A 13,298-nucleotide genomic window follows, 5' to 3' on the forward strand; every position below is an offset into this window, starting at 1 on the left:
AGCCCGTGCAGAATTCGTCCCACCGTCGGCAAACAGGCGCGGCCCAGTACTCAATTATTCATGAGGCTTGCAGATGAGGGGCCCGCCCCAATCTCAGACCGGGGCGAAACTGACGCAATTCAGCCGGGAGCGCTCGGGTAAAATGGCCACCGAGACGACTGCCTAGAGAAACTGCCTTGGCGGCCCCTCCCGGGCTCCGCCGCCTGCACAGAGCACAGTATCATCGAGCTACACCGGCAAGAAGGTAGCCGCCGGCGGACTGGAGCGGCTTCCTGATACAACCACCTGAGTGCTGAGAACGCGCGCAACGTGGCCACCCTCCTGTGTCAATTCAGACTTAGAGCCACCGTGAAGAAGTCTGGCAGCTCTGCATTCCTCATTAGTGACCTTTATCTCCTTTTAGGCCCCTTCTCAGACATGGGTTCCTCCCTACACTGAAGTTTGTATTCCCCCTTCTTCCCGTAAGAACAAAAGCTTCACATATACTCCGTACTTTCTTGCACCACCACCAGGCTGCAACCACCACCACTCTACGCACACGCTCATCCTCCCCGACTCTCCAGGCTCAGGTTTCCACTCCCCCGGCTGCTGGAAGGACAGTCAATCCTGATTTCATTATCGAAAGCCTTGGAAGACCCTTGACTCATAGGTAAGGATGCAGCCAAGAGCTGCCTCCCCCTAGCTTGGTTGGCTAATGGAGTGTAACTGGGAGAGACTTCCTAATCAGATCAGCTCTCATTTCTAGACTCTCAGGTGGCCCATCCGGGCAGAGGCGGGTGAAAACCAATGCTCGTCCAGCCGGGAACAGAACAGGATGTACCTCGAGACTTGCTTCCCGGCTGGCCAGGAAGGCCCTGCCCAGTCTGACCAGAGCAGTAAACACCACCAATAAAAGTGGGAGCAACACACCAGGGCTACAAAGAAAGCATGAGGACATGGTTTCCAAAGTCAGTTCCCTTTATTAAATCATTTTCACAGACCAGAAATACAAAATAAAAGTAGAAATAGGCCCCAGGTAGGAGCTACAGGCCTGGCCTCACATGACCCCTGCTCCAGCAACTTGAACAGGACAAGCAGCAGCTACATCCTTAAGGTCGGGAAAGTAAGATGAGGATTTGGATCCTGCATTGCCCTGCCTCCCACCCTATCTCTCCCCAAATTATAAACAGCCATCCTTGGGAAGCAGCAGAGTTAAGACGTCTCCCCACTGCCCTAGTGACATACACACCAACAGGAGAGCATGTTCAGATGGCACAGAATCCAGGGACTGCATTTCATAAGGAGAATCTGGTACCAAAATATGGGTGGGGAGTCTGGGGGTGTGAGAAGGCAAGCGCAAAGAGAACCTTCCTCTGTTTCTACTCATCGGATCCTGACGCTGAGTCCTCTGAGCTGGGGGGAGTACTGGCTAGTTCTTCTTCTTCAGAGTCCTGAAAACCAAAGGTGTCTTAAGGGAAAAGCTGGAGTCCTGGGTGCCCCACCCACTCTTCAGTGAAGGGCCCGCAATTCCCTACCGCCCCCAACTACAGCACCCACCTTCAGAACCTCAGAATTCCACCATCCACTCCAACTCATTACTCTTACAGACCAACCCCACACAGACACACATGCCCCTCACCCTGCCCAGCCCACAGGCCCCACATTCCTGCCGCACCTCGCTCCTCCTCCTCTTCTTTTTGCTTTTGTTCTCTCCTGAAGAGCTCTCATCACTAGACACAAACTCTTTGCTCTTGAAGCTCTCGCTTAGCTGCCTTGAGGATGACTTGGATGATGAGCCCCTAGAGGGCGTGGATTTCTTTTCCATCTTTACCTTTACTTTCTTCTTCTTCTTTGACTTGTCCCTGTATTGGCAAGAGGGAAGAGGAGCTGGGCCTTCAGGTCCCCTACCACCATGACCAAACCTCCCCCAGCTTTAACAAGGCCTTTCCCAATCCCAGCCACACAGCCCATTTCACTCTGAACGTAAATAGCTGCGTCAGCCTGAAGGGCACCAAGGGAGAGTATCATGAGTACAACAGAAGAATCAGAGGGCACAGCCTAAAGCAGCCCAATGTGCAAAACCTACTTGACATTTCTTGCTTTATCTTTTAGAGTTCATGCAAACTGTGCACTGCACTCCATAATAGTATTTTTTTCATTCCCCCATACCTTCAAATAAAATGGTCCAGGAAAAGAGGCCATATTTCCCCAGTGACATGAATGCCCTATTGTGTCACCCATACTTGGGCAATGGCCTACCCAGGTTTGAGAAGCACTACCCTACTGCAGTCAGAAGCATCTCTGCTGTCTTTAACTTTCCAATGCTCAACTTCGGCCTGTTAAAAAAAAAAAAGAAGTCTGCCACAAAAATCAGTGACTGGGCCATGTTCTCGACACTCACCTCTTAGAAGACTCGCCTCGGCCCCCTTCATATTCTTTCATGGCTTTTTCATAGTCCCTCCTGGCATCCTCAGCCTTGCGATCCCACTCCTGTCTCTCACACAGAAAAAAACAGTTAAGAATAAGACCTCTCCCATCTCCCCTCTCCCCTGATGCAGGCAAAATCGATACAGAAAGTCCCACCAATGGCTCATACTGCTCCCCTATCAGTCATGAGACTCGCCACCCCAAGACAGCACCTCTCCCCAGCCCATGAGAGGCATCACCCCTCCTCTGCTGCTACTCACCTCTTTCTTCTCTTTGGACATTCCCTTCCAGATCTCGCCTGCCTTCTTGGAAAGATCCGTGATGCTGATGCCAGGATGGTCTGACTTGATCTTCTCTCGGCTGGCATTGAGCCACAGCATGTAGGCAGACATGGGCCTCTTGGGGGCATTGGGGTCTTTGCCCTTCTTCACCTACATAAGAACCCAAATGCCTTCAGCTATTTCCCACAGAACCCATACATTTTCCCAAATAAATTATTTAGATCACTTAACTTGGAGAAAAAGTGGAGGACTAAATAGCATCAGGCGAGAGAGCTCCCTAAGGGCAAGGATAGTATCTCCTTCCCCTCTGCAATTCAGTGCCTAGCTTACCAGGACAGAAGCCCATCTCCTAATTCAGACCTTCCAGAAGCTTATTAATCTCAGGGCTAGTGAGAAAAATTTCCAAGAAGATACCCCTCAAGGCTATAATCACTGGCTATAAAAAACAGCCCCAAGGAAGAACAGGTCCTACTGGTGGTGGACAGGAGAAGGTAAAGAGAATGCCTCCCACGCCCCCACCCACTGCACCACACACAGCCCCTCCCATCTACAGTCTGCACCTCCACAGGCTTCTTGCGGCTCTTGCGGTCCTTGGCCATCTTGGCCTTTTTGAGCTGTTTCCTCTTCTTCTCATCCCGGTCACTGTCACCCTCATTACTGGAGGAGCTGGCAGAGGCGTTGCTGTCAAACCTGCCAGAGAACAAGCCAGGCTTAGACTTGAGGAGGGAAGACAGGACCCCACGGCCTCAGGACAGGAGGAAGACAAATCCAAAGATACCCACCCAAAAGGGGCAAGGGAGGAAGACCAGAGGACAGTATCCACCACCAATCCCCAACACTGCTTCCTCCCATTCACTGCGGTGGCTTCAGCCATGCCCTCTCCAGACCCAGCCACAGCAATTGGTTACTTGATCGGAATTAATGAATGAAAAACAAATCAATGAGCTTCAGTGGATCTCCCTGGGCATGGCCAAACCAGGTCCTAGTCCATCCCCAGGACACCACTAGCAGAAACACTGCCTCATTCATGCCTGGAACATGGCCCAAATCCACTTCACCACTTCCTTCGGAGTAATCACCTTAATCTACCCTATAGTCTTTTTTGTCTTCTTTTTTTTTCCATGTCAGATGGGTAATGTGTAGACATCGTAACAAGGCTGGAGGGTGGCACATGTCACACACGCACGTAACACCCAACCATTATGTTTACGAACTACAAAAGGATTGGCCCCTACAGTCTTCTGATGAAAAGATAATCAGTTACTACAAAAAAGAGGAAAACCAACTTCAGTCCAACCCAGTGCCTACCCCTGTAATTGACAGTCTTGTCTGATATATGTGAAACTCCTCAAACAATGCAACTACCTTACACCTGTATGCTGCTGGACAGTTTTCAAGGCACTTACACAAGTATTTGCTCATTAAACCTTCATAAACCTTCATAAACATGTGGCAGGCTGAACTAGAGGACTCCCGTTGGGTGTTTTTTTTGCTGCCCGACATTCTTTTACAATCCTTCTGGATTAAAAGAGCAGAGTCCCAATTTTCTGTTGGGAACCACCTTGCCCCCACTCAGGAAGGGCTTACCCCAACCACAGGCTCTAAGGGTGGGCACTTGGCCTATTTCTGGCCCATCAGACTCCGGCCCATTCTAATAACTCAGGCTAGAAAGGGGCAGGTAACCACTGTGTTTACTATGCTGTTCACCAAAAGAGGCACTTCTGGTGTTGTTTTAAACCAGTAGGATTAAGCCTGCCCTGAGCTTCTGAGAGTCACTGGGCACCCCATGGGGTAAACCTATTTTTAATTAAGGAAATCGGAAGAAATAGATTTGAGCGCCTGAATCCAGTAGTGTCTGAAGCCAATTAAATCCCCAGACTCCGCAGTAATATGAACTTATGAAATTCCCTTTTATATGTTCCCTTTTAAAGTGAGAGCGAATCACATTTCTGACACTGCTAACAAAAAGTCTTAACCAATTTAGCAGGGGTACTACTGCATTTCTACCGATGAGGAAATTGAGATTCAATGACTTACTCGACAACCCCCAGCAAGTAAGTGGCAAGCACTAGCTCATTCCCATTCTCTCCTCATCCAACTACGAACCAGCCCCGACTGGCACATTCAGGGCGGTATGGCCATAGATCCCACTATACTTTTCTGACTTCAAAATATGTCTTGCATTTACAAAGCCCTTGACAATTTCCAAAACATTTTCGTATATCACCTCATTGGAGGTCACTCTCCCATTCTGGGTCAGTAGCTAATGCTGGGACCTGAGAAATGTCCAGAAATCTTCTGGTCCCTTAAGCTTATGGGTCACCATCTTATCCCCACAAGGTACCACCAAAACTCACTCCTCTGCCACATCTTCCTCCTCTTCACCTGGGTTGAATGACTCATCTGAAAAAGGGCACAGGATGCATCAGCTTCTGCCCCAATGGAAATCCCCCCACCTCACCCAGGCACCCAGCTCTGGCCCAAGGGTGAGTCCAGCCCGGGCCACAGCGAGGAGCATCTGACCATCCTCGTGCTCAGCACGGAGGCTAACCCACCGGTTTCTTCTCCTGAGTCATCGCTGCTGTCATTGGCATTCTCCTCCCTGATCTTGCCTTCCTCCTTCATCCTCTCCAAGTAGGCATCATGCTGGTCCTCATCAGAGTCAGCGTATTCATCGTAGCTTGGGTTCATGCCCTAGCCAGGGAAGAGTTCACAGTGGGGCCAACTCACCCTCGAGCCAGAATCCCTGCACACTCAAAAGCACACCCCCATGCCTGTCAAGTCAGAGCAGCAGCTCCCAGAAGACCTGGGGCTGGATTGTCCACACACAGCCAACGTGCAGGGCCTATGCCCAAGTACTTCCTGCCAACTGGGTTAGTCCAAGCCCCAAGCCCCTCCCTCTCCCAGCCCCACTGGGGGCTCCTGAGGGGCTGCATAGACTGGTCTAAGGTCATGCAGAGGAAACCTGCACCAGGAGGGGGAAAGGGTCACACGCACCTCTTTTTTCTATAAGGGTAAGAAGAGAAGAAAGAGTGAAAAAGAAGCCGGAAAAAATCTCCACCCCTTTCTCCCCTATAGAAAGACCAGGAGAGGGTCTCATCCTCCCCACACAGAAGTACCTCTTTCAATCCTCGGTTTTTGATGTTGAGCTTTTTCGCGTTGACAAAATCAAACAGTTTCCCGTACTCCTCCCTGTGAGGGGACATGCATCATGTTACCAGAGAGGTAGTGCCAACACAGGGGCAGACTAAACAATGTTCTGATTCCATGAGCTGGGGTAGACTGTGGAGCCTGGAGCTCTTGACTATGCTACCCAACCCAACAGCTTAGAAACCCCCAGAGGACAGCAGTAAGGCAGAGCCAGAGCCAGACATTAGTCCTGAAAGAACTGCATGGCTTTGAAGAGCTCTGGGAAAGAAAAGGCAGGGAGGGGTGCGCATCTGTTTACCAAATAAGCTCAGAGGGGAGTAAGTGTGGGGCAGGGGATGTGGTCATCTTTTTTCATACTTCACAAGGTTGATATGAGGATTACACGTGAAGATGCTTATAAAACGTTTAGTCCACAGTGAGCACTCAATAAGCATTAGCCGCTATGTTCTCAGGCACAAAGCTCATTCCAGGAAAGAAAGAGATAGCATTTCCATCATGGTGGGGAGTGGAGGAGAAAAAAGACCAGTAGCGAAGACATATAGCTTTCAGAATACGGAAAAAGTTTTTTTTGTTTTGTTTTGTTTTGTTTTTTAATGACCAGAAAGAAAGCAATGGAGAGGTTTCTAAAGTCTGAGCACTCCAGGGAAAAGGACCAAATCCTGATGTAGCAAAAGAAAAATTCTGCTCTAGGGTTGGAGAGTGCCCCAGGCCATGCCAGCCTTCCTAGACAAAGCTGGCTCGGGACCAGGATGCCCAGGAAGTGACAGGTGGAGGTTCTCACCTCTCAATGCTGCTGAAGGTATACTGAGTGCCCTGCTTGGTCTCAATTTCAAAGTCAAAGGAACGAGTAGTAGTGGTACCACGAGCAAAGTTGACAAAGGAGATCTCATCGAAGCGGATGTGCACAGGTGGCTTGTGGACGTAGATGAAGCCCCGCTCCAGCGGGTAGAGCAGTCCTGAGCTTGCCTTGTAGGAACAGGTAATGCACTGGGCCCCCGAGTGCCTGACAAGAGGGTGCAGGGAGCCTGGTTAGTGCCAACCTCAGCAGAGGCAAAGGGCATATCGAGCAGCAGCGACACGAGTGCTCATGTCCTAGACTAAGTAAACCTCACTGAGCTGTTCTGACAGAGGCGCTGGCACCTGTTGTGACACAAGGTCCCATCCAGGCCTCTAACAGGCCGCATTCCCATCTCAGGAAGGTTTACCAAGGAGACACGGCATTTCCCATACCCAGGCAGGGCAGGATCCCAGGCCCACACTCTCACCCTTGGAAGTTGCCTGGCACTGTGATCTTGCGGTTTACCAGTGCTTTCATGACCCGGCTGACCATCTCATAGAGGGATCCTGACATGTTCTTGGTGAGCCGACCCTCAAAGCGCTTCTCCACTTCTTCCCTACAAAGAAAGCAAGGTGAGGTCACAACACTACTGCCTTCTAATGGCACACCTGTCTCCTGCCTGGACAGTGGCAGGAAACGAGTCCAGGGAGACACTCACTCGTTCATGTTCAGAGTCAACGAAATGTCCTCGTCCTTGGAGAAGAGGAGGATCAGGAAGTGGTAGCGAGTTTGGCCTTGCTTGATTGGGGGATCCAGGCTGATCTAGTAAGGAAGAGTACTAATTGACACTCTACAACAACTTGCAATTAACCGACATAGAATTCTGCACACCAGTGAGATCCGTCTACTTAACACTTAGGCAAAAACCAGGATTATCCGGCCATAGGGGTTTCTGCTTACCACAAAGAACATCTGGCGCTGGTCCTTGTGGGGTAACAAAAACAGACGCAGTACTGTGGTGTAGGGGATCTTGTAGTCAAAGGTCTTGCCATGCAGGTGCAGAAAGGTGGGGTAGATCCGAATGTCATAACGACCACGAGGAGTCAGACACTGCAGCTCCCGGAAGATGCAGATGGCATCTCCCGTGGCCTGGATTACATCCGCCTTTGACAACACATTCTGGGCAAAGGCCTGCAAAAGCACATATTGGTAACCAAGCAGGAGGCCCTGCTCCCAGGCCAGCCAACGCCTGCTCAGCACCATCTGCTGCCAAGGCAACCAGGGGAAGCCTCACCTCAACAGGGTCCACACCATCCTCCTGGGTGGGTGGGACGTAGAAGCGCACCTCCATGAGAGACACCTCTGCGTCATCGTTTTGGTGGAATTCCAGTGTCACCTCATTCTTGCCTGTGGTGCACTGGGACACATTGCTGAGGGGTATCTCAAAGACTGGCTGGTCACCAATGTCAAAGGAAAGCAGCTGCCCTGTGAGGAAAGGGCTTATCCAGCCACAAGCTCCTCCCCTTAAGTCTGCATAAGCAATATTCCCACCAAACTGAGTTCCACAGAGACAGGATACTGCGGTTAGTCTGTTTAGACTGTAACCCCAACCCCAGGCAGTATACTGTAGGTACTCAATAAACACATGATGAACATGCAAATAGAGAGGAAACCAGAGACAGTGGCAGAGGGAAAAGAGCAAAACAAGTAAAAGGCTGAAACCCTTCACCCTATCTTCCTCCCCAAACCTCAGTCTTCCCCAGGACTCACCACCAAATTTCACTGTCCCCCAGTTCCAGCCCTTCACACAAAGGTCCTTCTCCATTAGCTCAAGGCGATAGTGAGTTTTGAAGAAATCAGAGAGTTTCTCAAACTCCTGTGGGTGGAGGGAAGAAAGCACAATCCCAGTAAACCTTGGTAGCCTTAACACCGACTTGAATGTCCTGGGATTATTTCTGAGAAACTGCCCCAAATAGGCTTTTTAAGAAATCCATGCTGACTTAGCAACCCAGCTCATGGTAAGATTGTTGAAAGAGATTGCTTCTAGCCACTGGATCTGACATTCCTGGTTATGGACCATCTGACTTTATAAACTTTGTATAGGTATTACTTTAATGAAAGTGGAAATTAAAATCAAATAAAGCCTTTAACTCAAGCAGTTCAAAATGGAAAACAAAACCCACACTTTAAGACATCAAGCTAGCCAGGCGCAATGGCTCATGCCTGTAATCTCAACCCTTTGGGAGGCCAAGGTGGGCGATCCCTTGAGTCTGAGAGCTCAAGACCAGACTGGGTAACGTGGCAAAACGCCGTTTCTACCAAAAATTATGAAAAATCAGCTCGGCATGGTGGCATGTGCCTGTGGTACCAGATACTCAGGAGGCTGATGGAAGGATTACTTGAGCCCAGGAGGCGGAGGCTGCAGTGAGCCGAGATTGTGCCACTGCACTCCAGCCTGGGTGACAGAGCAAGGCCCTGTCCCAAAAAAAAACAAAAACACACACACACAAAGAAATCAAGCTAAGATTCTGAACCTTGATAAAAGCCACAGGCAGAAACTACTATCTAAATCAAGACAGAAGAAAATCTTCTGGAGTCAAGGCACACAGAAATTCACAAGACTTCAACGCTCAAAGCCAACCACTGATTGCCTGATGGCCTCACAGCCCTGCTCTAAGGAGCCCAAACTAGCAATCACAGGGTTACATGAGGAAGGAACCTCGAGTCTCTAGAAGATTAAAATAAGATGATGCAGTAAAAAGGAGGTTTATAGCCATGGGACATCTCACCGATTCTCGGAAGCCATCATACTTGTAGACATGGCCATTCTTTGTAAGCAGTTTAAGTCCATGGCCCAGAGCAACACGGCGCCAGATGCCTTCTGTTAACTCCCCAGCCTGGATGTTGTCCACTTTGCCTGTCTTACTATTCTTGAAGATGATGCCCTGGCGGCTCAACCTCAGTCGACCATCATTCTGTAAGAAAAGCAGGCCCAGATGCATGGAGACAGTACACAGCATGTCCTGGGTTCTACAGCTCTACCTAACACACATTCCTGCTGCAAGTGGACTGGCCAGATTATCAATGCAGGAGCAACAGCTGAGGATGCCAAGGAGTCTAGATTCTAAACCAGACTCTGGTATCTAGAACCCTTTAACAGATTCTCAGTTTCCTCATTTGTAAGACAGGAATTGGGAACTGAACAGCATATACGGTCCCTATAACTCTGAGACTATCTCTCAGTATTGCCCTGAGTTGGTGGAGACACTAGGTACACATTATACTGAGTCTTCTTTTTCCAAAATAACGTTACCAAAGCAAGCTCTCATTAACGGACAAAAACTCTACCCTCCTTCCTTCTCTCTACTTGTATCACCTGTCCAAGCCATTCTCACCATGGAACCTTTCACCTCCTGATAGACGTCGTTGAACTCCAGTGTCTCTGCCATGTCGACCCCTGCCTGTGGTGGCCTGGGCAGAGCCCCAGGCTGCACAAGGGAAACCAAGTAAACTGGGAGCTGGGCCCCAACTCCTGAGTGGGTGTGCGGATGCTCAGCAGGTTGGGAATCTGAATTCAAGAGGAAGACAGATAAGCATGAAAGACACCACCTCGCTGTGCTCACGGATGGAGCCAGGTAGCAACTCCCAGCTGCGCCTGGATGTCTCAGGATTTCCTCTGCCTAGAAACCTACAGACGGACGCTGCAGTGCCCAAGGGTCCAGGTCCAGGCCTGGGTGGAGAACCGGGCCTGGAATACCGCTGACACCCAACCCGACGCCCGCTCTGGCCACTCCGGCGGGAGCCATGGCAACGAGCAGCGGAACCCCAGGGTCTGCCCGGAGCCCGCACCTCGCACGCGACCCAATCCAGCTCAGAGTGCAGGGTTTCCCTCGCACCGCTCCCACCACCCCGCGGCCCCAGACCCACGGTTCACCCCCGCCCCACAGAATGGATTCGCCCGCTCCCCGCGGTTTCGAACGCGGAATGGTCCATGTCGAGGGTCCCGTGGGGGAGCGAGGCCCCTGCCTTCCTGGGACCAGGGACGACCACCACCTACCTTCTCAGGCTGCAGCCTCGCGAGGGCCCCGGCGCGAGAGGTGGGCGCGCTGGGGGGACACGGGGGGGCGCGGGGCGGGGGATGGGGGGGACACCGGGGAAGCTTTTCCCGCGTGCGCGGCCCCGCGTCCCGCCACCGGAAGCCGTGCACAGGCCACAGAGAGAACGAGCTGGCTAGAGAGACGCGAGTCGGGCCCGCCTGCGAGACAGTCGCATAGAGCGTCAGCGACTCTGGAGGACCTGAGGGAAGGGTGGTTGCCATGAAGCCTCTCTCACCCAGGGGGAATCGGCCTAGAAAATGTGTGTAGGGCTCTTTAGAAACTACAGACACTTCTTCAATCGAGACTAGATACTAAGGAGAAATTGTGTAGTTTTATTGTATCAGACTTAGTACAGGGGTGGGGTGGGGGTGTGTATTGGAATGATGCGTGCCCGTTTCTCTGCAAAATAGTTTCTGTGTCATGAAAAGGAGTCTATGGGACAAGAAGAGAAGTATTTGAACAGTTGTGGGAGGAAACGACCTCTCCCACTGGCTGCGGAGAGTATGCGGGTGTTGGTGTCATCGTGGGTGCACTGCTTTCTGGCTGAACTGTCAAGTTCACTGTCTACACCCAAAATTTTCACATCCTTAACCGAAAATTATAGGTACCTCCAAGAGGCTGGCAAACGGCCTTATCCAGTTCAAGTCCTGGTGTCAGATTCACCTTGGAGCCAGAACTGATTTGAAACCACATCATCCTGGGGTTGCGGAAGCCAGGTCTCCCCCGTATAATCCCGGAGTGCATTTTGCAACATCAGAGACCAGACCTGGAAAAGATGTTTTAGTTTTTCTACCCCAACCTCCTTTTACTGATGGGAAAACTGAGACCCAAAGGGGAGTGAGTTGCCCAGGGTCTCAGTGCGTTGGCAACAAGGCTAGGTAGGACCCAGACCTCCTTAACACCACCAGTCCAGTTATCTTCTGTCATAATCACAGTGACTGTATGTTCAGAATGACTATTGATATGTGTCCTACATGAAGACATTAGTACAGAATATGTAAGCTCAAGATTTCCCTGACAATCAATACACCAGCTTGCTAAATCAATCCTGGGGTAAGAGACAACAGGAATGCACCCTTCTCCCCTGAACTCATAGCTTTAACCTCTGAGTAGTGGCTATTCCAGCATTATCTAGCAAAATAAATTCAACTGGGTTTAATAAATAGATATTGAGGGCCTATTACTACTTTAGCACACTTCTCAGATTTGAGGAAACTTGAACAAGGTGAAAACATCCCCGGCCAGGCGCGGTGGCTCACACCTGTAATCCTAGCACTTGGGGAGGCCGAGGCAGGGAGATCACTTGAGGTCAGGAGTTTGAGACCAGACTGGCCAACGTGGTGAAGCCCCGTCTCTATTAAAAATACAAAAATTAGCCAGGCATTGTGGCGGGTGCCTATAATCCCAGCTACTCGGGAGGCTGAGGCACGAGAATTGCTTGAACCCAGGAGGCAGAGGTTGCAGTGAGCTGAGATTGTGCCACTGCACTCCAGCCCGGGTGACAGAGCGAGACTCTGTCAAAAAAAAAAAAAGAAAGAAAGAAAAAGGAAAAAAAAAGGAAGGAAGGGAAGGAAAGAAAGAAAAAAAAAAAGAAAAAAAAAAGAAAAAAAACCCAGCCCCAACCTTTCAGGAAAACATAATCTAACAAATGATTTTAATAAATAAGCTGACAGTTAAAAAAAAAAAAGAAGTTGGCACATATACACCATGGAATACTATGCAGCTATAAAACAGGATGAGTTCATGTCCTTTGCAGGGACATGGATGAAGCTGGACTCCATCATTCTGAGCAAATTATCACAAGGACAGAAAACCAAACACCGCATATTCTCACTCATAGGTGGGAATTGAACAATGAGAACACTTGGACACAGGGTGGGGAACATCACACACACCAGGGCCTGTCGCGGGGTGGGCCGAGTGGGGAGGGATAGCATTAGGAGATATACCTAATGTAAATGACGAGTTAACGGGTGCAACACACCAACATGGCACACGTATACATATGTAACAAACCTGCACATTGTGCACATGTACCATAGAACTTAAAGTATAATAATAATAATAATAAAAACAAAACAAAACAAAACAAAAAAGACGTGCTAACTGCTGTGCTACAGGTAGAGTGAAGCTCATTACCAGCTGGAGTTAGAAATATGTGACTCTTTACTCATCACACCCCAGAAGACCCAGAAAAACTTTCAAGAGACCTTTTCCCCCTGACCCATGCCACTGGGGGCAACTCAGGAAAGGAGGGGACGGCTGCAGAACTGGGTGGAATTTGGCAGACACTCAGGAATGAAGAGGGTCCTTAGCTCAGGCAGGCTATTAGGTGACTGGGGGATGGGAAATTGCAAGGGGCTTTAGGGAGAGTGTGAGCAGCTGGTGAGCTGGGATGAGGATGCTGCAGAAGAGAACAGAACAGAAACAGTAGACAGAGTGCAGATAAAACATTAGTCCCAGAGGGCTCCAGCCAGCTACATCCCAGGCAATCAGGAGCCCAGGATTGGAGACCCCACCCCTGCTGTGACATCACAGGGGAGTGGGGTGGAGACGAACAAAAAGGGGGTCCCCCGCCCTGGTCCT

General features: G+C 50.2%; 1 protein-coding gene and 1 non-coding gene across 2 annotated transcripts; both read right to left on the reverse strand.

The window, feature by feature from the left end:
* Window positions 1–939: 939 nt before the first annotated feature.
* Window positions 940–10,964, reverse strand: SSRP1 (structure specific recognition protein 1). Its single transcript, XM_004051150.4, has 17 exons — window positions 10,673–10,964; window positions 10,011–10,183; window positions 9,405–9,590; window positions 8,386–8,491; window positions 7,910–8,100; window positions 7,576–7,806; window positions 7,334–7,437; window positions 7,103–7,231; window positions 6,619–6,840; window positions 5,807–5,879; window positions 5,243–5,381; window positions 5,045–5,090; window positions 3,248–3,377; window positions 2,667–2,837; window positions 2,381–2,469; window positions 1,655–1,841; window positions 940–1,430 (listed from the first exon to the last, which is right to left on the reverse strand). Exons 2-17 carry the CDS (start codon window positions 10,062–10,064, stop codon window positions 1,359–1,361), a joined length of 2,130 nt encoding a protein of 709 aa, XP_004051198.1. The 5' UTR covers window positions 10,065–10,183; window positions 10,673–10,964; the 3' UTR covers window positions 940–1,358.
* On the reverse strand, window positions 3,810–3,912 carry LOC115936398 (small nucleolar RNA U13). Its single transcript, XR_004071888.1, has one exon. It is a non-coding gene; the product is annotated as a small nucleolar RNA U13 (small nucleolar RNA).
* Window positions 10,965–13,298: the final 2,334 nt, after the last annotated feature.

Source organism: Gorilla gorilla, chromosome 9 (genome assembly GCF_029281585.2).
Source record: "Gorilla gorilla gorilla isolate KB3781 chromosome 9, NHGRI_mGorGor1-v2.1_pri, whole genome shotgun sequence".
NCBI lineage: Eukaryota > Metazoa > Chordata > Mammalia > Primates > Hominidae > Gorilla > Gorilla gorilla.

Bases quoted from the DNA above. Each gene is read 5' to 3' on its own strand.
- SSRP1 (XM_004051150.4), bottom strand. From the start codon at position 10,064: ATGGCAGAGACACTGGAGTTCAACGACGTCTATCAGGAGGTGAAAGGT. The intron at 7,232-7,333 runs GTGAGTGTCTCC...CTTTCTTTGTAG, and splicing joins TTGACTCTGAACATGAACGA to GGAAGAAGTGGAGAAGCGCT. The intron at 5,880-6,618 runs GTGAGAACCTCC...GTCCCCTCACAG, and splicing joins ACCTTCAGCAGCATTGAGAG to GGAGGAGTACGGGAAACTGT.